The sequence below is a fragment of the Panthera onca genome, chromosome B1 (assembly GCF_046562875.1).
Source record: "Panthera onca isolate mPanOnc1 chromosome B1, mPanOnc1 haplotype 2, whole genome shotgun sequence".
Classification (NCBI taxonomy): Eukaryota; Metazoa; Chordata; class Mammalia; order Carnivora; family Felidae; genus Panthera; species Panthera onca.
The window spans coordinates 72,809,838-72,834,501 of NC_138342.1; the positions used below are offsets into that span (position 1 = coordinate 72,809,838).

General features: G+C 37.3%; 1 protein-coding gene across 2 annotated transcripts in view; it reads left to right on the forward strand.

The window, feature by feature from the left end:
- Positions 1–24,664, forward strand: part of HERC6 (HECT and RLD domain containing E3 ubiquitin protein ligase family member 6) — a 61,744-nt gene that overhangs the window by 30,021 nt on the left and 7,059 nt on the right. For both annotated transcript variants that reach the window (XM_078445917.2, XM_078445918.2), the window contains exons 11-19: positions 2,677–2,770; positions 7,933–8,122; positions 10,520–10,680; positions 15,543–15,656; positions 15,963–16,070; positions 17,397–17,558; positions 20,938–21,081; positions 22,387–22,553; positions 23,814–23,880. In XM_078445917.2, the coding sequence (XP_078302043.2) occupies positions 2,677–2,770; positions 7,933–8,122; positions 10,520–10,680; positions 15,543–15,656; positions 15,963–16,070; positions 17,397–17,558; positions 20,938–21,081; positions 22,387–22,553; positions 23,814–23,880 (1,207 nt within the window). The remainder of the gene's footprint in view (positions 1–2,676; positions 2,771–7,932; positions 8,123–10,519; positions 10,681–15,542; positions 15,657–15,962; positions 16,071–17,396; positions 17,559–20,937; positions 21,082–22,386; positions 22,554–23,813; positions 23,881–24,664) is intronic.

The following is a 24,664-nucleotide window of genomic DNA, read 5'->3' on the forward strand; positions in this document are numbered from 1 at the left end:
AAATGCTCTATATTTGGTCTTATATTTCTTCCCTTCGCTTTATGCTTTCCAACACTGTGCCTGGGAACTGTTAAGAGATGAACTGAGGCATATTAAAATTTTTAAGAGTTTATTTAAGCAAATACTGATTCAAACTGGGAAGCACCAAATTGGAAGTGATTAGAGCACTCCATCAACAGGAGCTAGTGGAAAGACTTATGTAGAGAAGATGCAGAAGCAAAGAAAGGAAATTAATTGATTGGCTATAGCTTAAAACATTTTTTTTTAAGTTTTATTTATTAATTTTTGAGAAAGAGAGAGAGAATGTGCAGGAGAGGCAGAGAGACAGGGAGACTGAGAATCCCAAGCAGGCTCCGTACCAGGAACGTAGAGCCTGATGGGGAGCTCAAAATCACAAACCATGAGATCATGACCTGAGCCAAAATTAAGAGCTGGTTGCTTAACCAACTGAGCCACCCGGGCCCCCTGATTGGCTATAGCTTAAAATGTAGTTGGCTGTTTGTGACTAGTTGTACTTTGGTTTCGATTTTATAACAAGTATTTACAGGCTTAGATTTTGGTTTGCATACGTAGGCCATCATGGTGATAGAGCTACCCCCAGTGTAATGGCCTCCTTGTTTAATTAATTTAACAGTGTTTAAGAGAGAAGGAGGATAAGAGCATGAAGGCTCTTAGGCTGCCCTCTGCCTTCTCTGGAGGCCAGTGCCCTACTGGTGTGTCCGTAGTGGATATAACTCAGTCCAACCCTCCCCCACTAGGTCAGGTCTCATCTCTCCCTGATGAGTAGGCCCCAAGCTGCCTGACTGATTCTGAAAAGTTCTACACATCTTGTACCCCCACCTGGCCAGTAGGTGGCACTCATTTAACTCATGTTGCATGTATTCCTTGCCTCTGTGCAACCCCCCAGTTGTCCCATTGGTTTGTTTTTTGTTTTGTTTTGTTTTGTTTTGTTTTGTTTTGTTTTGTTTTGTTTTGTTTTAGTGACTCATCACTTGCATGTAACACCCAGTGTTCATAATAAATGCCCTCCTTAATACCCATCACCTGTTTAGCCCAATCCCCACCCACCTCCCTCCATCAACCCTGTTTGTCCTCTAACGTTAAGAGTGTCTTATGGTTTGTTTCTGTCTCTCTTTTTTTTTTTCTTCCCATATGTTCATCTGTTTTATTTTTTAAATTCCAAGTATGAGTGAAATCATATATTTGTTTTTCTCTGACCTCTTATTTCTCTTAGCATAACATACTCTAGCTCTATACACACTTGCGCATGGCAAGATTTCATTCCTGTCCCACTGATTCTTAATCCAGCTGCACTCTCAGTCACTCCTCAAGGGGACACGAGGAACTGTTGAGTCCAACAACTTCTTGTGAGAACCAGAGAAACCCAGGGAAACTGAATGCCGTGGCTTCCCACTTGCAGCCGCAACACACTATCTTTCTAGAGTCCAAAAAAAGCATCTCTGTTCATCCCCACATATCCCAGTCAAAGGTGGAAGAAGACAAATCAGACACTGCTTCCCTCTGCCTTCTCCCTCTCCCATTTGCGTTCTTCTTCTTGCCATCCTTCCAGGCAAGAAGTGAGGACAGGGACTCTGCCAAACAGTGTTTTCTCTTTCTCCCCTGCTCTAGCCTCAGGCTAATCCTTACTGCATATAGAATATTTTCTACACTTAGAATATTATCTTACTAAAGTGGAAAAGTATCCTCCCAGGAATGATGAGCCTCGAGGTTTGGTCTTAAGATGCCAAAGACTGCAAAGGACAAAATATTTTAAGGGGAGATTTAAAATACTTTGTTTGAATATTTGCATAAATATTTTAGCCCTGGCATTACTCTTGACCAGTTATTCAGCAAGCATAAAGTATTTCTTGATAGAACATTACAAAAAATTATTTGACAGAATTCAAGTCTCTTCAAATATCACCAACAGAACCCAGGAAAACACCACACCTAAACAAAGATTTGATAGTGTTTCTGAGAGGGAAAGCTAGGTTGGAATTTATCAAGAATTGGCAGTTTGGTTTAGGCCAGGTCTTTCAACATGGGAGGGGAAAGCTGGAGGCTCGATTAGGATTGGGAGAAGATACAGTGATCCAGGGTGGGTGGAAACAGCAAGGCAACAACTTTAGGCAAGAGATTCAGACAATCTTAGAGCATAAACTATCTGTTAATGCTTTCCACTGAAGAGTTAATGGGTCTTTTCAGGAAGTTCCTATAATGAACAATCAAGCCATTTGCCTGGGCTAGTGTCTTTTGAAATAGTGAAGTCATGCTAATGAAACAGTGGAATCCTAAAGTAATGTAAATGTAGATGATGGTAAGGTGTGTTGTGTGTGTTGGGGGCGGGGGTAGTTTCAGATTTTAGTGTACAGGCTGAGTGTGGGGGTAAACGTTTTTGGTTCTCAGATGTAGCCTATGAAATTTTGCCATTATTGCAACCCAAACTTGTAGCTACTCTAGCAATAATAGTAACCTACTCTCTTTTAGGAGAATATAAATTTTATAATTATTTTTGTGTGCCAAAAAAATTCATAATTTTGAAAGGAGACAAATTGTAAGAAAAATGTTTATATATGCTATTTAATAAAATAAAGCAATAAATATGTATGAAGTTTAGAAATATTCTTTTCTATCTGTTTATGTGTTTTGTTTTGTTTACATTTCTTGTATCCAAAGAGAATCTGTAGAAACGATTTCCATTGATGTGGACTTACAAATGGCAAGAGATACCTTCGAGAAGTTGACAAAAACAGAATGGATTTCTTCCATGGTAATAGCCAATATTTACTTGAGAAATAGAGCAATAGAATTTCTTTATAGGAACCAATATGAATGCAGTTGAATTTTGTTCGGAGCTGAGTCAGAGAGACTCTGTGATAAGGGAGACGGCTAGTGTTCACAATAAGGTTACTATATTCCAGACACTATATTCCAAGCTGGCATTTACTTTCTTACTGAATGTTTAAATGTCCTGTAAATACAGTACTTTTGTTTTCAACATGAAAAACCAATGCTTGAGAGGTAAATAACCATTAGCAGACATATGAATATAGCACTAGTTTGGGAAGTAAGATAATTTTTACCTGGACTAGGAGAATAGAAATCCTGTTCTTTCTTTTGAGATGAATGTCAAATCCAGTTAAGATGAATCTGCTACCAATTCATCCCTTATCCTATTTGGGTTACATTTTCTTTACCTTTTTGAGGGGTTCCTTATTTATGGAGTTCCTTTTTAAGCTCTATTCTAGTTAGATATTTTATGATTCTGGGTTGTGTTGGAAAATTTTCCCTCTACAAACTCAGGTTCATGTGAGTTCATGACTGAGTAACAAGAGTAATAGACTGATGGGGTGCCTGGGTGGCTCAGTAGGTTGAACGTCTGACTTCAGCTCAAGTCATGATCTCAACGGCTTGTGGGTTTGGGCCCCATGTCGGCCTCTGTGCTGACAGCTCAGAGCCTGGAGCCTGCTTCAGATTCTGTGTCTCCCTCTCTCTCTGCCCCTCCCCCACTTGTGGTCTGTCTCTCTCTTAAAGATAAACATTAAAAATTTAAACAAAAAAAAGAGTAATAGACTGAGTAACAAACAGGATTAATAGACTGAGTAAATATTCCCCGTGTTTGCGGGGAGCATTTAGATGAAGAGGCTCCCTGAACAGCTAGGGATGAGGGCTTATATACCAATTAATAGGGAATAGGGAAAAGGGATTGGGGGAGAAGAGGTTTCTTTGAGAAAACTGGACTTTTCAGGGAGACAAATGGGCTTTAAGAGGGACAAATGGAAGATATGACAGCTTGTGATAATGTTTGTGTGATTTCTCATCCAAGTGCAAGTGGCTGGTCTTTACCTGGCAGTGAAACCTGCCCTCCAAGTTTCTTGGAAGGCCCTGACTTTAGTCAGATAAGGGAAGATCTGAAGTCTTCCTTCTACATCAGCTGTATCCACATGCCTTTGGTTTCAAGTCATCTTGTATATATACCATTTTGGGTCCCCACATTTGGAAGGGAAAGTAGTGTTCTTTAATATATAGTAGATACTTTTTTTTTTTTAATATATGAAATTTATTGTCAAATTGGTTTCCATACAACACCCAGTGCTCATCCCAAAAGGTGCCCTCCTCAATACCCATCACCCACCCTCCCCTCCCTCCCACCCCCCATCAACCCTCAGTTTGTTCTCAGTTTTTAACAGTCTCTTATGCTTTGGCTGTCTCCCACTCTAACCTCTTTTTTCTTTTTTTCCTTCCCCTCCCCCATGGGTTTCTGTTAAGTTTCTCAGGATCCACATAAGAGTGAAACCATATGGTATCTGTCTTTCTCTGTATGGCTTATTTCACTTAGCATCACACTCTCCAGTTCCATCCACGTTGCTACAAAAGGCCATATTTCATTTTTTCTCATTGCCACGTAGTATTCCATTGTGTATATAAACCACAATTTCTTTATCCATTCATCAGTTGATGGACATTTAGGCTCTTTCCATTGGCTATTGTTGAGAGTGCTGCTATAAACATTGGGGTACAAGTGCCCCTATGCATCAGTACTCCTGTATCCCTTGGATACATTCCTAGCAGTGCTATTGCTGGGTCATAAGGTAGGTCTATTTTTAATTTTCTGAGGAACCTCCACACTGCTTTCCAGAGCAGCTGCACCAATTTGCATTCCCACCAACAGTGCAAGAGGGTTCCCGTTTCTCCACATCCTCGCCAGCATCTATAGTCTCCTGATTTGTTCATTTTGGCCACTCTGACTGGCATGAGGTGATATCTGAGTGTGGTTTTGATTTGTATTTCCCTGATAAGGAGTGACGTTGAACATCTTTTCATGTGCCTGTTGGCCATCCGGATGTCTTCTTTAGAGAAGTGTCTATTCATGTTTTCTGCCCATTTCTTCACTGGATTATTTGTTTTTCGGGTGTGGAGTTTGGTGAGCTCTTTATAGATTTTGGATACTAGCCCTTTGTCCGATATGTCATTTGCAAATATCTTTTCCCATTCCGTTGGTTGCCTTTTAGTTTTGTTGGTTGTTTCCTTTGCTGTGCAGAAGCTTTTTATCTTCATAAGGTCCCAGTAATTCACTTTTGCTTTTAATTCCCTTGCCTTTGGGGATGTGTCGAGTAAGAGATTGCTACGGCTGAGGTCAGAGAGGTCTTTTCCTGCTTTCTCCTCTAGGGTTTTGATGGTTTCCTGTCTCACATTCAGGTCCTTTATCCATTTTGAGTTTATTTTTGTGAATGGTGTGAGAAAGTGGTCTAGTTTCAACCTTCTGCATGTTGCTGTCCAGTTCTCCCAGCACCCTTTGTTAAAGAGACTGTCTTTTTTCCATTGGATGTTCTTTCCTGCTTTGTCAAAGATGAGTTGGCCATACGTTTGTGGGTCTAGTTCTGGGATTTCTATTCTATTCCATTGGTCTATGTGTCTGTTTTTGTGCCATATAGTAGATACTTTTATTGTCAAGATGAAGAATAGATGTTATCAAATATATTTTATTATTTTTTAAATGTTTATTTATTTTTGAGAGAGAGACAAGACAGAACACAAGCAGGGGAGGAACAGAGAGAGAGGGAGACAGAATCTGAAGCAGGCTCCAGGTTCTGAGCTGTCAGCACAGGATCCATTGTGGGGTTCGAACTCATGAGCCGTGAGATCATGACCTGAGCCAACGTCAGACACCTAACCAACTGAGCCACCCAGGTGCCCCTAGAATGCATTTAAAAAATAAATTTATTTAGGTTATATGGGAGATAACTTGGGGTGCTATTCCCAGTGTGAGTTCCAAGGAACATTAGTTTCACAGAATGCTCCCTGAAAACAGGTTCTAAGTGAAACAACTTTGGATACACTGCATACTATTATGAAGTTTTAATGTACATCAGTAAATCAAAGATTCTATGATGTCATACACCAAAAGAAATCTAGCTGTTTTGGCCCTATTTTTCTCAAAGTTATTTGACTTTGTGTGACATTATTTTCCTATATATGCCTACTAGCATTCCATATAAATCATGTTCTTCTGGACATCTGGAAAAAATAAATTGTAAGAACATTAATGTAATAATATATAGTACTTTTATTGTTGCAAATATCATCTTAATCCTTCTGACATGTGGTGATAGACACTGTTGTTAAAAGCATCTAAGATCTATTAAATAGAATAAATGATGCTAGCTGTTGTTAACAAACAACTTCCAAATCTCAGTGGCTTAACACAATGAAGACTTCTTTTCACATCGTAGTCCAATGAGGGTTGGAGACAGGAAACACATGCAGAGGAGGAAGAGGAAATGTTTCCCCTCCACCCATCTTAGTTTCATTGGCTGGGACCCTGCAAATTAGACTGAGAAAAGACAGATTAATGGGAGAGAAATAAACAGAAGTATTAATATGTGTGTGCATGCTGCATATACACTCAGTGATGAGTAACTAAAGCGTGGTTAGAACTTGGTTATATAGCATCTTAGCAAAAGAACAATAAGCTTCTAAGGGCGCCAAACCTTGAGCTTCTAAGGGCGCCAAAATGCAGGAAGGCAAATATCTGGGGAAGCTCATGTTAGATAAGGTCTAGATCATAAGGTTTATTTGTGTAGACTCTTTTTCTCTTTTATTTTTAAAAATTTACACCCAAGTTAGCATATAGTGCAATAATGATTTCAGGAGTAGAAGTTAGTAATTCATCCCCTGTATATAGCACCCAGTGCTCATCCCCACAAGTGTCCTCCTTACTGCCCCTTGCCCATTTAGCCCATTCCCCACCCAAAACCCCTCTAGCAACCCTCCATTTGTTCCCTGTATTTAAGAGTCTCTTATGTTTTGTCCCTCTGTAGACTCTTTCTCAATGCCTGTTCATCTCTGCTGATAAGGTTCTTGCCCTTCTCCTGGTACAGAAGTTAGCGGCAGGAGGACACCTTTACAGGGGGAATTTATATTGTTTTCAAGTAGATAGAGGGAAGCCAGAGAGCTTGTCCTGTGCCTGCTTTTTCTCACCTGCCTTCAGCTCAAAATAGTCCTCATGCCAGAGTGGCATATATTTTTTTTAAGTTTATTCATTTTGAGAGAGAGAGCACAAGTGAAGGATGGGCAGAGAGAGAGAGAGAGAGAGAGAGAAACCCAAGCAGGCTCCGCACCATTAGCACAGACTGACATGGGGCTCGATCCCATGAACCATGAAATCATGACCTAAGCCTAGATCAGGAGTCGGACGCTTAACTGACTGAGCCACCCAGGTGCCCCCAGAGTGGCATATCTTTGAGTGTATATTCTGCTACCTTTCCCACCTCTGCATAATTTCACTGAGGAGTGATTTGGGTTCCTTTTTTCTGGAGTTCTAGGCACTGGAGCCATGAAATCCTCCAGTATATCTTTTGTATTCAGTTGGCAGATAAGGAAAGCGAGTATAGAAGGTTACATGAGAGGTTGCAGGGGTCATGCCTAGAAGTGATATACATATTTCATATACACATTTCATTCATATCTCATTAGCCAGAACTCAATCATATGGCCCCATATAACTGCAGGGGAGGCTGGGAAATGCCATCTTCCTGGGAGCCTAGAAGGAAAATGAAACAGTATTGGTGAGGTGAACGTATGCCATTATCTCTGCCATGTTGGATTTTAAGTCATAGATTTGGGTATGGATCTTTGATGTGTCAGTCTCTAATTGAGTCCATGATTCACACAGCATGTACATGCACATGTGACTTCACTTTATTTCTTTCATGCATCCCAGTATAAAATAGGGAGGATGGCTCTCACATAATACATTAGAGGCATTTGGTATGCAAGGAGTTTTGGAGTTTGAACAGAAGGTCTGAGGAAAACTAAATGATTACACCATTGGAAAATAGTGGAATGAAACCCCTAGTCCCATAGCTTGTTTTTCACTATAATCTGTATCTAATATATTCTGGGCCCTTTCCCTGATCCTTTCAACCACAGATAACTACAGGTTTTAGGGATAATCTGCTCAGAGCTCTTCCATGTCATTCTCCACACCAAGAAGCATTATCAGTTTTCCTTCTGCTCCCAGAATGTCCTGTGATGCATGATTCTAAGAACTGGAGGAGTCTGGTGGTTCCATATGCAGAAGCTGTTTGTAAAATGAGTGACCGATCTTTACGAGTCCTGAGTAAGTTTGATTAATTTTTCACTTTATCTGTACTCTCAACAATCACTGAAGTAAAAGATGGAGCAAATTTTGGATAGAAGATTTAAAAACACACAAATGTTTGGGTATGTGGTATGTGAATGTTTGAAAAGATTAACCTAACATTATTATAATCATTACTCTTATACAAAGCATGTGTAACTCTTAGACTTGGACATGGCTTTGACTTCAGAGTTTAATAACCATAGAGGATCCAGTCAAAATAAATCTATACTTGAAAACTTTTTGTTTATGTTTTAAAACTTGAGAAATTTTGGGGCACCTGGATGGCTCAGTCAGTGAAGTGTCTGACTTCGGCTCAGGTCATGATCTCGTGGTTCGCGAGTTTGAGCCCCATGTTGGGCTCTGTGCTGACAGCTCAGAGTCTGGAGCCCACTTTGGATTCTATGTCTCACTCTCTCTCTGCCCTTCCCCTGCTCATGCTATGTCTCTCAAAAAAAACAAACGTTAACTTTTTTTTTTTTTTTTTTTTTTTTTTTTTTTTTAAGTTTTGAGAGACCCTCCACAGAACTTTAAGTGGCCACCGTTCACATTGTAATCTAAATAAACTGCAGGTCAGTGCAACATGGCAACCCTGACAGAGGATATACCAGTTTACATTTCATCAACAAATATGAGAGCATCAGCCCACACATTTTTCTACAGTATTATTAGACTTTGATATTTGCCATTCTGAAGAAAAAAGTCTCTTAATTTGAATTTTAGTTTTCTCATTATGAATGAGATTGTGCTGGTTTTCCTATATCTCAGTTCCATTTGTATATTATAGTCTGGAAACTATCAGTTCTTCCCTCTTAACCCATTTTCCCATGTGTTGTTGTTAGTGTTTTTCTTTTTTATTTAGCTTTTTAGTTTTTACTTTATTTTTTTAATGTTTATTTTTGAGAGAGAAAAAGAGAGTTGTGAACAGGTGAGGGACAGAGAGAGAGAGGGACAGTATCTGAAGCGGGCTCTGTGCTGACAGCAGCGAGTCCAATGTGGGACTTTAATCCACTAACTGTGAGATCACGACCTTGGCTGAAGTCAGATGTTCAACTGACTGAGCCAGCCAGGCACCCCTATTTTATTTTATTTTTTAAAGTTTAGCAGGCTCTGTGCTGTCAGCATGGAGCCCGGCATGGAGCTTGATCCCACAACTGTGACATCATGACCTGAGCTGAAATCAAGCTTAACTGATTAGGCCAACGAGGCGCTCCTATTTAGAAGCTTTTAAATGATTAAGGCAACTAATTCTTTATCAATAATATGAATTACAAGTCTTTTTTCTCTGGGTTATTAATTTTTTTTATTTTGTGGAATTTTCACATGCATAATTATTTGAAAATATTTTAATGAAGCCTACTATGTAAACATTTTCTTATATGGTCGCTGAGTTTGGATCGTATTTCAAAAAGCCTACTCCCTCTGAAATTTAAAAAAATTTCCCATACTCCTACTAGAATTTTTTTTTTTTTTTAAAGTAGGCTCCATGCCCAGTGTGGGGCTTGAACTCATGACCCTGAGTTCAAGAGTCACATACTCTGACTGAGTCAGCCAGGTGCCCCACTTCTACTAGAATTTTTATTGGTTCATTTTTATGTGTAACTCTTTGATCCATTCAGAGTTTATCTTGATTAAGCTTTATCTTTTTCTGGAAAAGTTTTCAGTTGTTCCCATAGATTCACTGAATGATCTGTTTCATTCCCACTAATATGTAATGCCACATTTATCATATACTCAAGTATCCTATGTATTTGTGTCCATTTATGGAATCTCTACTATGTAAGTCTGCATTTCATACATCTGGGTCATATTATTTTAATTAAATTAGCTATTTTAATATTTGATAGGTTTGCTTTCTGAGAATTATGTTTTAAAGATACAAATATCTAGGTTGGAACAAAGTAATATTAAAATATTGTTATTGAGTTAATTTAAAAAATATATCCATATATACCAGGTGTTCATAAAGTCTGAAAAGATATTTTATTTTCCTCAAATCAAAAATGTCCTTGATGACATTATATGTGTGCATGTGTGTGTATTCTTATGCAAGTTTTCAGATTTTATAGATACTCTATGGAATTTTGTTTGAAAATCATGAAATCAATCAAGTAGTCAAGTATTAATATGATCAACAAATTTCTTCAGAATCCTACATCTGAACTTTCAATTCCAATGATATTTGATGAGGGAAAAACATTTTTTCACATCTGTGAGTAATAAATGTCCAGGATGGTACCCCGAGACAAGATATTTTATATGTTTTGCCATCAGAAATGGAAACTGTTATCTATTTCATACGTTAAAGAACCTGGAAGAAACTGAGGATTTTTTTGGAGGGTGCATATTTATCATGGCTGATTTTATACCCCCCAGAGAAGTGCTGGGGATCTTTGCAAGAATCTTCTCTCAATACACTGGTCCAGATGCTCAAAAATGCCATCGTCTCTCAGCTGCGTTCCTGGCCTAAAATTGAAACCAATGAGAATCACTGCAATCTTAAAGCTCTTCTAGGAATGGTGAAACAAGTGTATAAGGTAAGGGTTCATCTGAATATATATATATATATATACATATATATATATATATATACACACATACATATACATATATATATATATATATATATATATATGATTTTACTCAATTAAAAACTTTTAGGTTTCAGCCAATTGGAGTCTTATTTTATTTCTAAAACAAAATATTTTATTCAGTTCTTAGTAATTCAGAATTTTGCTTGTTTTGCTAATTGGCTAGACTCTAGTCATATATATTACATATATGTTACATATTTTATATACAGGTTATATGTAATATATATCACATATATCATATGCACAAATACTAAAAAATGAGAATGATTATTATTTTCAGTACAGTACACAACATAATCCAGAAGTAATTTAAAATTAGCCTACTAATAAACCTAATGATTGTTGGGGGATAGGGAGGAGCCAGAGCATTTTAAGTAAAGAGCAGAATTAAATTAGTATTGTTCAATTAAAAATAATTGGCTAAAGTAAGATGATTTTATAAATATAAATTTAAATGGCAATCAAAACCAATTTCACCATAAAATATCAATCTCAACAGGAGAAAACATTAGGTACAAAAATTAGTTCATTTCAGAAGTACTAATGCACCGGTATTTCTAAAGTAGTATATTTCTTTTTTTTACCTAGCTTTATTGAGACATAATTGACATATTGTGTGACTTCAAAGTGTGCAGTATATTGCTTTGATACATCTATACTTATTCATTTTACAACTGGAAGTTTGAACCCTTTGACCAATTATCTTCCCATTTCCCCCACTCCCTGACAACCACCATTCTACTTTCTGTTTCTGAGTTCAGCTTCATAGATAAGTGGTATCATACATATTTTTCTTTCTCTGAGTTATTTGACTTATCCTAAGTCCCATCCCTGTTGTCGCAAAAGGCAGGATCTCCTTCTCCCTCATGGCTGAATTGTATTCCAGTGTTTATATACATCTTCTTTATCTATTCATCCATCCAGGATGCTTAAGTTGTTTTCTTGTCTTGGCTTTTATAAATAATGCTGCATTAAACATGGGGGTGCAGACATCTCTTTGAGATAGTGATTTAATTTCCTTTGAAGTGAATATATTTATTCAGATGAATATATTTTTTAATATAGCAAGAAGTGGGATTGCTAAATCATATGGTAGTTCCGTTTTTAATTTTTTGAGGAACCTCCATACTGTTTCCCGTGATGGCTGCACCAATTAACATTCCCACCTGCAGTGTACAAAGGTTCCCTTTTCTCTGTATCCATGCCAACACTTATCTTTTGTTTTTTTGATGACAGCCATTCTAACAAGTATGAGGTGATATTTCACTGTGTAGCTTTGAGCTGCATTTCCCTGATGATTATGGATGTTGACCATCTTTTCATGTACCCATTGGCCATCTGTATGTCTTCTTTGGAAAAACATCTATTCCGTTCCTCTGCCCATTTTTAAAATTAGACTGTTTTGTTTGATCAGTGGCATGTGTTCTGTATATATTTTAGACATTAATTTCTTATGAAATATACAATTTGCAAGTATTTTCTCCCATTTCATAGGTTGCCTTTTTATTTTATTGTTGTTTCTTTTGCTGTGTAGAAACTTTGTAGTTTAGTTTTTGGTAGTCCCACTTACTTATTTTTGGTTTTGTTGCTTGTGCTTTTGTTGTCATATCCAAAAAAATCATTGCCAAGACCAATGTCAAGGAGCTTTCCCCTTAGGTTTTATTCTAGGAGTTTTATGGCCTATGTTTAAGTCTTTAATCCATTTCAAGTAAATTTTTCTGAGTGGTATACGATAGGGGTCCAATTTCATTCTTCTGAATATGGTCATCCAGTTGCCCCAATATTTATTGAAAAGACTATCCTTTCCCCATTGAGTTTTCTTGGCTCCTTTGTCAAATGTTAGTTGACCATTTTTGTGAGGTTTTATTTCTGGTCTCTTGATTCTGTTCCATTGGTTTATGAGTCTATTTTTATGCCAGTACCATTACTATAGCTTTATAGTATAGTTGTAAATCTGGAGTTGTGAGGCCTCCAGTTTTGTTCTTCTTTCTCAGGACTGCTTTGACTGTTCAATCTTTTGTGGTTTCATATGAATTTTAAGACTGTTTTTCTTAACTCTGTGAAAAATGCCTTTGGAATTTGGAGAGGGATTACATCTTATCTATAGATAACTTTAGCTGCTATAGACATTTTAACAATATTAATTCTTCTTTATTTTAAATTTATTTATTTTGAGAGAGACAGAGAGGGCACAAGTTGGAGAGAGGCAGGGAGAGAGGGAGACAGACAATCCCAAGCAGCTTCCATACTGCCAGTGAGGAACCCGATGTGGGGCTTGAACTCATGAAACTGTGAGATCGTGACTTGAGCTGAAACCCAAGCGTTGGACACTTAATTGACTGAGTCACCCAGGTTCCCCCGATATTAATTCTTCTAATCCATAAAGAAAGGCTATATTTCCATTTATTTGTGTTTTCTTCAATTTCTTTCATCAAAGTCTTACAGTTTTTGGTGTACAGGTCTTTCACCTCCTTGATTAAATTGATTCGTAAGCATTTCATTGTTTTTGATGCTATAGTGAATTGCTAATTGGAGTCTTAAGAAGACAAATAAGAATCATGAGGAGTCAGGTATTTTTTAATTTACATTTTATTTTTTAAAATTTACTTTTATTAAAAAAATTTTTTAATGTTTATATGTTTTTGAGAGAGAGAACGTGAGCATGAGTTGGGGAGGGGCAGAGAGAGAGGGAGACAGAGAATTCTAAGCAGGCTCTGCACTGTCAGCACAAAGCCCAATGTGGGGCTTGAACCCACAAACCATGACATCATGACCAGAGCTGAAGTTGGACGCTTAACCAACTGAACCACCCAGGTGACCCATACACATATTTTTAAAGTAATGCATATAAGGAAAATGTTTGGCAGAAAATAATTGGGAATTTTTTTTAATTTTATTTTTAATTTTTTAAAATTTACATCCAAATTAGTTAGCATATAGTGAAACAATGATTTCAGGGTAGATTCCTTAATACCCCTTACCCATTTAGCCTATCCCCCCTCCCACAACCCCTCCAGTAACCCTCAGTTTGTTCTCCACATTTATGAATCTATTCTGTTTTGTCCCCCTCCCTGTTTTTATATTATTTTTGTTTCCCTTCCCTTATGTTCATCTGTTTTGTCTCTTAAAGTCTTCATATAAGTGACGTCATATGATTTTTGTCTTTCTCTGACTAATTTCACTTAGCATAATACCCTCCAGTTCCATCCACGTAGTTGCAATATAATTGGGAATTTTGATAAGGGAGAAACTTTATGAGACTGAAGATGTTTTGTAATGTACTTCTTTAAGAAAAAGTACACATCAAAATCTGTAGGCTTATCCCATTTTTCATTCTTGATAATAGTTGTGTGTTTTTTTTCCTTTTACAAAGTCTTACCAGAAAGTTTTTTAAAGAACCAATCTTTTTACTTGTTGATCCTCTCCCCTGTACGTGTTATTTACTTCCTTAATTTATATTCTTAGATTCTTTATTTCCTGTCTTCTATCTTTTGGATTAATTTGATATGATAGAGGCTTATTTAGAGCATTGATTTTCCAGAATTGCTTCCTCTGGAAAGCCTTCTTAAACCCCTTAAGTCCTTCTCCAATCAGAAATTGTATCCTCCTTGCCTGACTACTTGTTTTTATCTACTAGACTATGGGTTGGTAATCTATACCCATGGGTAGCCTCATATTTTTGTAAATAAAGTTTTATTGGAACATACCCACACTTGTTTTCATATTGTCTAAGGTGGTTTTGTGCTACAAAATGGAAGAGTTGAATAGCACCAGATATTGTATGGTCCCAAGTTCAAATATTTACTGTTTGGATTTAAGAAAGAGTTTGCTGACTACCGTACTAGACTGTAAGCTATGTGTCAGCAAGGACACTTTTTAGCTATGTTTTGTCTCACACCTGACAAGTAGTATGTGAAAAATTAATATTAATCAATGGAGAAAGGGCTGAATTTATCAAAAGTTCCTTGGATTTTTATGGTGCCTTTTTTAAATGTTTATTTATTATTATTTTTTTATTTAAACAAAATTTTTTTTAACGTTTATTTATTTTTGAGACAGAGAGAGACAGAGCATGAATGGGGGAGGGTCAGAGAGAGAGGGAGACACAGAATCTGAAACAGGCTCCAGGCTCTGAGCTGTCAGCACAGAGCCCAATGCGGGGCTTGCACTCATGGACCGCGAGATCATGACCTGAGCCGAAGTCGGACACTTAGCCAACTGAGCCACGCAGGCACCTCTAAATGTTTATTTTTGAGAGAGAGAGAGAGAATGAGTGGGTAAGGGGCAGAGAGAAAGGGAGACAGAGGTTATGAAGTGGGCCCTGGGCTGACAGCAGAGAGCCCAATATGAGGCTCAAACTCATGAACTGTGAGATCATGGCCTGAGCCAAAGTTGGATGTTCAACCAACCGAGCCACCCAGGCACCCCTTTATGGTGATTTATTCTCAAGATCTAGAAATTGTTTCTAGTAAACCTGTACCCTAAGAATTGTTTTACTAATCTCCACTGCCAACATGTTATCTTTTACAGTATTTATGAAAATTAGGTAAATTATATATCAAAAAATGGAAGTTTTATAGAACTCTGTTTCATCATTGACAAATGCATTGGGTTTATAGAGCTCTAATCATATAATAGCCATATTATATTTATGTATATGATATATATTATATATATGTAATATATATGATATATATTATATATATATATGTAATATATATAATATATATATATAATATATATGTAATATATATATAATCACTTATTGATAGAAAATAAAACTAACAAGTCATGTTTTCTTTAAGGTAAATAAAGCTAGGTGTCGACTACCAGAAGATACTTTCAACATAAACGAACTCTCCTATTTGCTGAACTTTCATGAAGACAGAAGAAGACTGTTCCTTAGGGATAACAACCTAGTAAGAGTAATATTTTTCCTTCTGAAAATGTTCATTCTTTTATAGGAGGACATATTAATAGCTATGTAGGTATCTCTTTGATAACTCAAGATTTGAAAATTTCTTCACTGCAATGCTAAATTGCTAAATTAGATGATCATTTTTTTAGAAATACATTTTCTTAGAAATTTTTTCTAGATAATTTGAATTCTTAAAAACAGATTCCAAAAAGTATAGAGCAAAACAATTTACAGTGATGAGGTAAAGGGAAAAAGTTTTTCCCCCTTTTAATTATTAAAACTATTATTATCTCTTTCTATTTTTTAGATACCTGCGGAAAACCTCAGTCCCATTATTTTCAGTGATTTTCCATTTATTTTTAATTTGCCATCCAAAATTAAATTATTACAAGCTGAGTCCTATTTAAAAATAATGGTATGTATGCTCTACTTTTTTTTATTATGTAAAATTACTAACATATACAAAATAGAGATAATGGTGTAGTGAGCCCTATCACAAAATTTCAGAAGTCATCAACATTTTGCTGCACTTCCCCATTTCTGACTTGTTTTTTAGTTGTCACTATTTTAGCTGAAGTATTTTAAAGCAAATCCCAGGCCCAATTTTCTTTCACCTCTCCATACCTCAGTGCATCCTTTCTGGTTGTTTCACTCTTATTCATGCTGAGATTCTTCAGTGGGTTCAGGTGGTGACCACATGATTCTTCCATTTTAATGCTTCCCATTAATGCTTTATTTATTTATTTATTTATTTATCATATTTATTTATTTATTTATTTATTTATTTATTTATTTATTTTTGAGAGAGAGAGAGCACAAAAGCAGGTGAGAGAGGCAGAGGGGAAGAGAGAGAGAGAGAGAGAGAGAGAATATATTAAGCAGCCTGATACTCAATGTGGAGCCTGACATGGGGCTTGGTGGAGCCTGACATGGGGCTTGATCCATGACCCAGGGATCATGACCCGAGCCAAAATCATGAGTTGGACATTTAACTGACTGAGCCACCCAGGCACCCCACCCCCGCGTCAACATTTTATTTAATAATTCTATCCATTGTTTTGGTTGAAGTTTGCACAATGGCATTATTTCTAATCTTATCATTACTTCCAAAGTTACTGACTAAATTCTGTAAAGAACTTTTCCTCATCAACCAGGGTCACTTGGCTACATTCACACAGGAAAGTGGAATGATGCTTAATCCTTTTTCTTTAATTATTAAATGTTGCCAGGGGCGCCTGGGTGGCTCAGTGGGTTCAGCGTCTGACTTTGGCTCAGATCATGATCTCACAGTTTGTGGGTTCAAGCCCCACATCGGGCTCTGTGTTGACAGGTTGGAGCCTGGAGCCTGCTTCAGATTCTGTCTCCCTCTTTCCGCCCCTCCCCCACTTGCATTTTCTCTCTCTCTCTCTCAAAAATAAACATTAAAAAACTTTTTAAAAATGTTTTTTAAAAAAGGATCATGTTTACTACAAATGAGATAGCTTGTAATTATTTAGCTGTACCTCCATGGTGACTAATTCCTTGTATATAATTCCTAGATGCCATGGTTTCACAGATCCTGTGATCTCTTTGTTTTTCACAATGTAGTGTAGATTATGATGCCCTTTTTTCTTAAATAATTACAGTATGAGTATATACAGCAGTAGTAGGCATAAGTATATGCTATGCAGACTATGTTTATTTGAAATATTAAACACTTCCTAGTGTTCCTATGAGATTCCTAAAATATTTCTTTTTTTAGGGCTTAAAACAGAAAGAATACCTGGATTGGGGGCAAGTGAATCTGCCAACAAAGGATGGACAACCTACATTTACACTTAGAGTCAGACGAAGTCATCTAGTTGAAGATGCTCTGCTTCAGTTAAGCCAAGTTGAAGACACTGACCTCTGTAAATTATTAGTGGTACAGTAAAAGTCTCATTGGACATTTTTATTAATGTGAAAGGGGAACATTTATATAATGTAGTAAAGGAGGAGCCTGCCTTTGCAACTATAGTTATCAGCTGTATGGTTTTCCACAATCTGGGGTGCCTGGCTGGCTCAGTCCGTACAGCATGAAACTCTTCATCTTGGAGTTGTAAGACTGAGCACCACACCAGGCACAGAGATCCCTTAATTAAAAATTAGAAAAAAAATTGCTTACCCTTTAGAGAAAAGCTATGGGATGTTTAATTGAATATTGGGATTAGGTGTTAACTATTCATTACCTATGACTACAAAATTGCTGCACAGTGAACCATCCCAAAGCTTAATTACTTAAAATAACAATAACTTATTATAGAGATCTGAAATTCAACTAAGGATCTGCTGATTTAGATCGAATTCATTTGGGTGGCTTTACTGATTTTTGTCTGCACTTGTTTACATATTTGGGAGTTGGCTAGGTATTGGATGATCTAGGCTAGATTAAGCTTGGCTGGGACAGTTTGGATCTGCTTCCTGTGCTTTTCATCTTCCTGGGACCAGCAAGCATAGTATTCTTCTCACTTCAGTGCCAGAGGTACAAGTTAGCAAGCCTAATAACACAACTAAAGTTGCTTTAGTCAAAGCAAGTTACATGGCTGAACCCAAGTCAAGGGCGATGAAATATACTCAGCTTCTTTAATGGGAGAAACTGCAGAGTTACATGCAACAGATATGGATCGAGGAGGGGTACAGAATTTGGGCTATTAATGCCATCGACAAGCAGCTGGTAGAATAGATACTTTTCCTACTTTTTGGCTCTAGTTTTATTTTATTTTTAAGATTTATTTATTTATTTAAAAAAATTTTTAAAATATTTATTCAATTTTGAACAGCGAAGAGACAGAGCATGAGCAGGGAAGGGGCAGAGACAGAGGGAGACATAGGATCTGAAGCAGCTCCACACTCTGAGCTGTCAGCACAGAGCCCGACGTGGGGCTTGAACTCACAGACCGAGAGATCATGACCTGAGCTGAAGTCAGAAGTTTAACCAACTGAGACACCCAGGTGCCTCAAGGTTTATTTATTTATTTTGAGGGGGGGGGGGAGGGACAGAGAGAGAGGGAGAGAAAGAGAATCCCAAGCAGGCTCTGCACTGACAGTTTGAACCTGACACGGGGCTCAAACTCATAAACCGTGAGATCATGACTTGAGCTGAAATCAAGAGTTGGAGGCTTAACTGAGTGGGCCACCCAGGTGGCCCCGGCTCTGGTTTTAGTCACAGAGTTTCTACTGTATTGGTTCTAATTCTAATCATCTTTCACTTCATCTTTTTGGGTACCTGTAGGGTTTTTACTGTGTTGGAGCTCAGATCATTTGCCCTGTTGAGGACATAGAATGAGTAACTTTTTAAATAAAAGCTGGACTCTGTACAGAAGGGAGATTTTCCTGGTATGAGAGGATAACTTAGGCTCTCAGAGGGAAAGCCAGAACCTGGAGGGTAGTACTCAGACAGGAGAGGGATATTTTCCACCGTGGGACTAAATGGAAAACAAAGAAGCTCTTTTATAGGCCAGACTTTCTAGTTGTGTATCTCCCTCTGTATCTACTTTCTTTTAAATTTTGATTATGAGGAAATCAATAGAAAATTATTCTGCCCACAGGAGATGACAAAGAGGTAGGAAGCTGAGCTTCAAGACAGAGCCAATCAAAATACAGACTCCTAACAAGGCAAGGTTGTTGAGGCCACTTGTGAGTGGGTCCTGACCACAGTGAAGGCAGACTTGCCAGTGTTCAGCGAGTAGAAATTAGCAAATTGGAAGTAAGCTTAATTTATTATTGGGATATCCAGATGGAACACAATGTGGGCCGTTGGAGATGAGATGATGGTCTGTGGCCAAGGAGTCGGTTCATCAAAGTGGCAGAGATAAGATCTTCCAGGCAAAGGAAGGAGAAAGTGAATGCTTAGTGAAGCTTATATTATAACGATAAAAAGAAATTAGCCAGGGAAGAAGTGGAAAAGTAGTTAGAAAGGTAGGTAGGAGGAAAACTGGGATAGTACTTAGCCACAGAGCCCCAACTTTAGAAAAGGACAATTTCTGCAGCACAACTTTTCTTTTAATAAAGCTAGAACAGTTTTGGCTTCTTACATCTCATACTTGGGTAGGTTAAGCTACCATACATGTTCAGTGTCAAAGTGTTTAACTTGAAAATATCTTAAAAAATAGGGGCGCTTGAGTGGCTCAGTTGGTTAAGCGTCTGACTCTTGATTTCGGCTCAGGTCATGATTTCGTGGTGTGTGCGTTTGAGCCCCACATCAGGCTCTGCACTGACAGTGAGAGGCCTGCTTGGGATTTTCTCTCTCCTCCTTTCTCTCTCTCTGCTCCTCTTCCACTTGCTCTCTCTCAAAATAAATAAATAAACTTAAAAAGAGAGAAAACATCTTAAAAAATAAATAAGGGGTGCCTAGCTGGCTTAGTTGGTAGAGCATGTGACTCTTGATCTCAGGGTTGTAAGTTTGAGTTCCACGTTGGGTGTACAGATTACTTAAAAATAAAATTAAATAAATAATAGAACTGGGGGGAAAAAAAAGAAAGAAAAAGAAAAGGACAGTTCATAGTGACTTCCTACAGGAGGGCTATGGACGGTTAGGTCTGATGGTTCTTTCAAAGCTGCTAAATCCAGAAGGACTGGGAGGGCAATTTATCAGAAATTTTTGTTTTGTTTTCTTTTCTTTTAAGTTTATTTATTTATTTTGAGAGAGAGAGAGAGAGAGAGAAATGGAGGAGCAGAGAAAGAGGGAGAGAGAGAATCCTAAGCAGGTTCTATGCTGTCAGTGCTGAGCCCAGCATGGGGCTTGATCTCACAAATGTGAGATCATGACCTGAGCTGAGATCAAGAGTCAGACGCTTAATGGACTGATCCATTCAGGCGCCCCAATTTATCAGAGTTTCTAATGAGGGGAGAGGCAGGAGAAACCAAATAGCTGTTGACTAGAGCCAGAGCTATAAAGTCTGAATGATGAGATGAAGGTAGACATTAAGGGAGAAGAATCAGGGAATTTAGTATTCCAGGGACCTGAAGCATATCAAAATCTTGTTCAAGAATCTGGTCAACATAATTGGTGAATACTAAGTCTGGCTAGAATCCTCCTTTACTTAGTTCATATGACAGTGTAAAGGATTCACACGCATACAATAATCTGACAATAAATAGGTTTGCGTCATCCGCTTGCTCAGCAGGAAATTGAGTGAGGTGTGGGATCGAAGGGGTGTGGGTTTCTAGGAATTCTGATGGCTGCAGGAGGTTTGAAACTTTTCCAGAAAGATCAAGGCATTGTATTTTAAAACTGAGCCCGGGAGTGTGTTCTCTTTCCTCAGATTGAATTTATTAAAGAAATTTGTTCTGTGGGAGAAGGGGTAAAATCTGAGTTCTTCCACTGTATATTTGAAGAGATGACCAAGACAGAATATGGAATGTTCATATATCCTGAAGAGGGTTCCTACATGTGGTTTCCTGTCAGCGTGAGTCTCTTATTTATTTTCTTACAGTTTTACAGAACAGAAAAAGTATACCATATACCACAACACAAAACCATACATGATAATGTAAAACTCGATCATATAAACAGCCTTGTTACTCATGATCCAGAGCAGCAGCTCTAGCATCTCTTGGAGCTATTAGAACTTCAGGCCCCACCCCAGATCAGAGCATGTATTTTATAAGATCCCCAGGTGATTCTATGCACGTTAAATTTTTAAACAGCTTTTATGAAGTATAGTTGAGATTCAATGGACTATGATACATCCGGTGTCTGATTTGATAAGTTTTGATATATGTATGCATATGCCATGAAACTATTACCACAGTCAAAATAATGAACATATTCATCATCCCCCAAAATTTCTTAATACCCCTTTCTAATGCCATTCTTCCCCCGCTTCGTTCTCCCCATTCCCCTGCCTCATGCCCATGCAACCCCAACTACTCATCTGATTTCTGTCACTGTGGGGTAGTTTGAATTCCTAGAATTTTATATAAATTCTAAGATTTCTATTCCAGTGCCAGCCTTGATGTTAGCAGGTGAATGGCTTTGGGCCACTTACCTCATAGCCTCAATCTACATGCCCTATTTACTTACAGTAATTGTGAGGCTAAATGTTACAAATGTATTTAGAGTGTTCAGGCTAGTGGTCTCTCGGCTGTATGGTAGTGATGGCCTACCAAGATGTGGCCAGTGTTTTCCCTCATCTCCGACTACCAAGTGTGGAGAGAAGAGTGAATCCAGTTTCATCAGGACTCTTCTTTCCACCCACCTTCACGGTCGACAGAATCAGTCACCTTCCCTGACCCATATGCTTGTCCTTGTCAGCATGCCTAGGCTGAGGGCAGTATCGTCCAAGGGGACACGCTTATATGACATGCCTAATGCACAATGAAAGTGCAGAGAAAGTGTGCTCTTCCTTCTGCAGAGTTGTTTTTCTACATGAATTTGAAGGCAAAGACTATGAAAGTAAATAATGAAAACCTTGGTTTATAAGGCTATCTGAGCAAATTTTTTTTATACCCCCATATGCTTTCAGTAACAGTAAGTGAATTCGTTTATTTACCTGAACTATCAATTTGTATGTTAACTTATGGAAGAAATTTAAATTGTATTAAAGCCTGTGTAAAACTTCAAACTTTATTTTCCTGAAGCCCATTTTGTTTCTATTTTGGGACTTTTAGAAAAGGGAACTGAAACCATTTTTTATTCATCTAATTATCCTTTTGGATTATTGATTATTTCTAATATATTATGGTTGTTTTTTTTTCTTTTCCTTTTCCAGCCTAAATTTGAGAAGAAGAGATATTTTCTCTTTGGGATGCTGTGTGGACTCTCCCTGTACAATTTAAATGTTGCCAACCTTCCTTTCCCACTGGCTCTCTTTAAGAAACTTCTGGACCAAAAGGCATCATTGCAAGATTTAATAGAACTCAGTCCTCTTCTCGGAAAGTAAGTAAATGTTTTTCCAGGACTGTAATTAGTAAGTTTCAGTTGTTCAGGAATAAATGATGCTAATCACACACATACACACAGAGAAAAGGTCTTTAATTGCAATAAATGTATGCTCTTTTGATGAATTTGAATTTGAGCATGACTTATAATAAAGTACATGTTCAAAAATAAAGAAAAGCCAAATGTTCTAATTATCAACCTAGAGCTCTGGCCTAGTCTCTTGAATTTATCTAGATGGAAACAGAACACAATATTCTTAATAAGAATAATGCATGCTATATGTATTTTAATAAATCATAGTCATATTTATTTAAATAAATCAGTGTGTCATCAACTTTATTTTTTGAGAATTGAAAAATACTTGTTCTAAGTTAAAAAGCAAACTAAATCCTGTAAGGAAAATACTGGCAACATATATGACAAAGGAGTAGTATCGCTGATATATAAATATATATGTGTATATGTGTGTCATCATACATAAATATGTATGGCTGAGTGTATGTATGTGTGTGTGTATGCATGTGTGTGTGTGTGTGTATATATATATATGGCTAATAAAAAATGAAAATATGTTCAACCTTATTAGTAATTGAAGAACTATAAATGAAAATGAGATCCTTTTTCTGCTTCTAGATCGACAAATGTTAAAAAGTTTTTCATAAAATATTGAGTTGGCAACAGATTGGGGAAAAGGATTCTCTTCTCATGTACTATTAGTGGAAAAAGAAACTGCCCAGATTTACACTGCCCTGGCCATCCAGAATAGAGTTTCTCAACCTTGGTAACACTGACATTTTGGGCTAGATAAATCTTTATTGTGGAGGCTGATCTGAGCATTAAAGATGTTTAACAGCTTATAGGGTTGCTACCCATTAGGTGCCAGTGGCAACCCGTTTGCTAACTGTAACAGCCAAAGAGGTTTCCAGATTTTGCCAAATGTCCTCTATGTCCGAAATCACCCCAGATTGAGAAACACTGGTCTACAGGAAGGGGCTCCTTTCTATAATTTCCATCAAGACACAGCAGTGTCTATGTGTTAGCAGTGACCCAACCAATCAAACTGTAAAAAGAGGTTAAATCTAGGAAGAGGAAGTGGGAAGATAAAGAGAGGACATTTACCTGGCATTTTATACACTTCTATATTGTCAAAGATTTTTTCCATTAAACATTACTTTTGAAATTTTATAAGATTAGTAAATGTAACTTTAAAAACAAAATAAAATTAAAAATAACTTTTTAAATGAAAATTTTCATTAGGAATTTGCAAGAAATTCTAAATAATGAAGCTGATGACATTGGAGAAGAGCTTTACATATATTTTTCTGTGAGTACCAATGCAAACCAGATTATAGTTTAGCTTGAACCTGTTTTTTAGAAGAATTTTTACTATATTACCTTAAATAGGAGAATCCTTTGTTTTTGTTTTTATTTTCTGCCCTGCCCCTCTGGGCAGAAGGGTATTTTACTTCTGTACTGTAAGACTTTCCTCCCACCTGTTCCTCCTTTGATACCTTAGGTTTATATCCTCTCAAATAAGTGAAAATACAGCAATTATGCAATCGATGAGAACAATGTAAATAATTAAATGCGTAAGACAATATACAACATATACTAGGGTAGGTTTTTTTAATTTTTATACGTATTTAAAAGGCTACTACACAAATAATTATTTAGCTCCCAGTTATTTAACATTTTATAGGGAAGAATGTACTGGTATAATGGTATTGTGGTTGTATTTGGGAGAAAGAATTTATTCTGCCTTTAGAAGTCCTTCTACTTGGACTAAGAATCAAATTGACATGAGACAGATTAACAGGAGAATGTCAAATTTAATCTTGTACATACAGGGAAGCCATACAAACATGGAAATTCCAAAGGCAGGTAAAATGAGGTATATATGTCATTCTGACCTAAGGAAAAGGGTGCAGGTCCTCTATCTAAATTATTTTTAGACAGTTGAGGGGGAGGTAAAGAGCTTTTCCTGAATCTGCTGGGGGGGTTTAAATTTTTGGTTTTGTGTCTGTGTGTGTGCGCTTCTGTAGGTTTTTTATTGCTTTTAACTCAGAAATAACCTTCATGCCAATGTGGCCCATCATGGGGCAACCTGC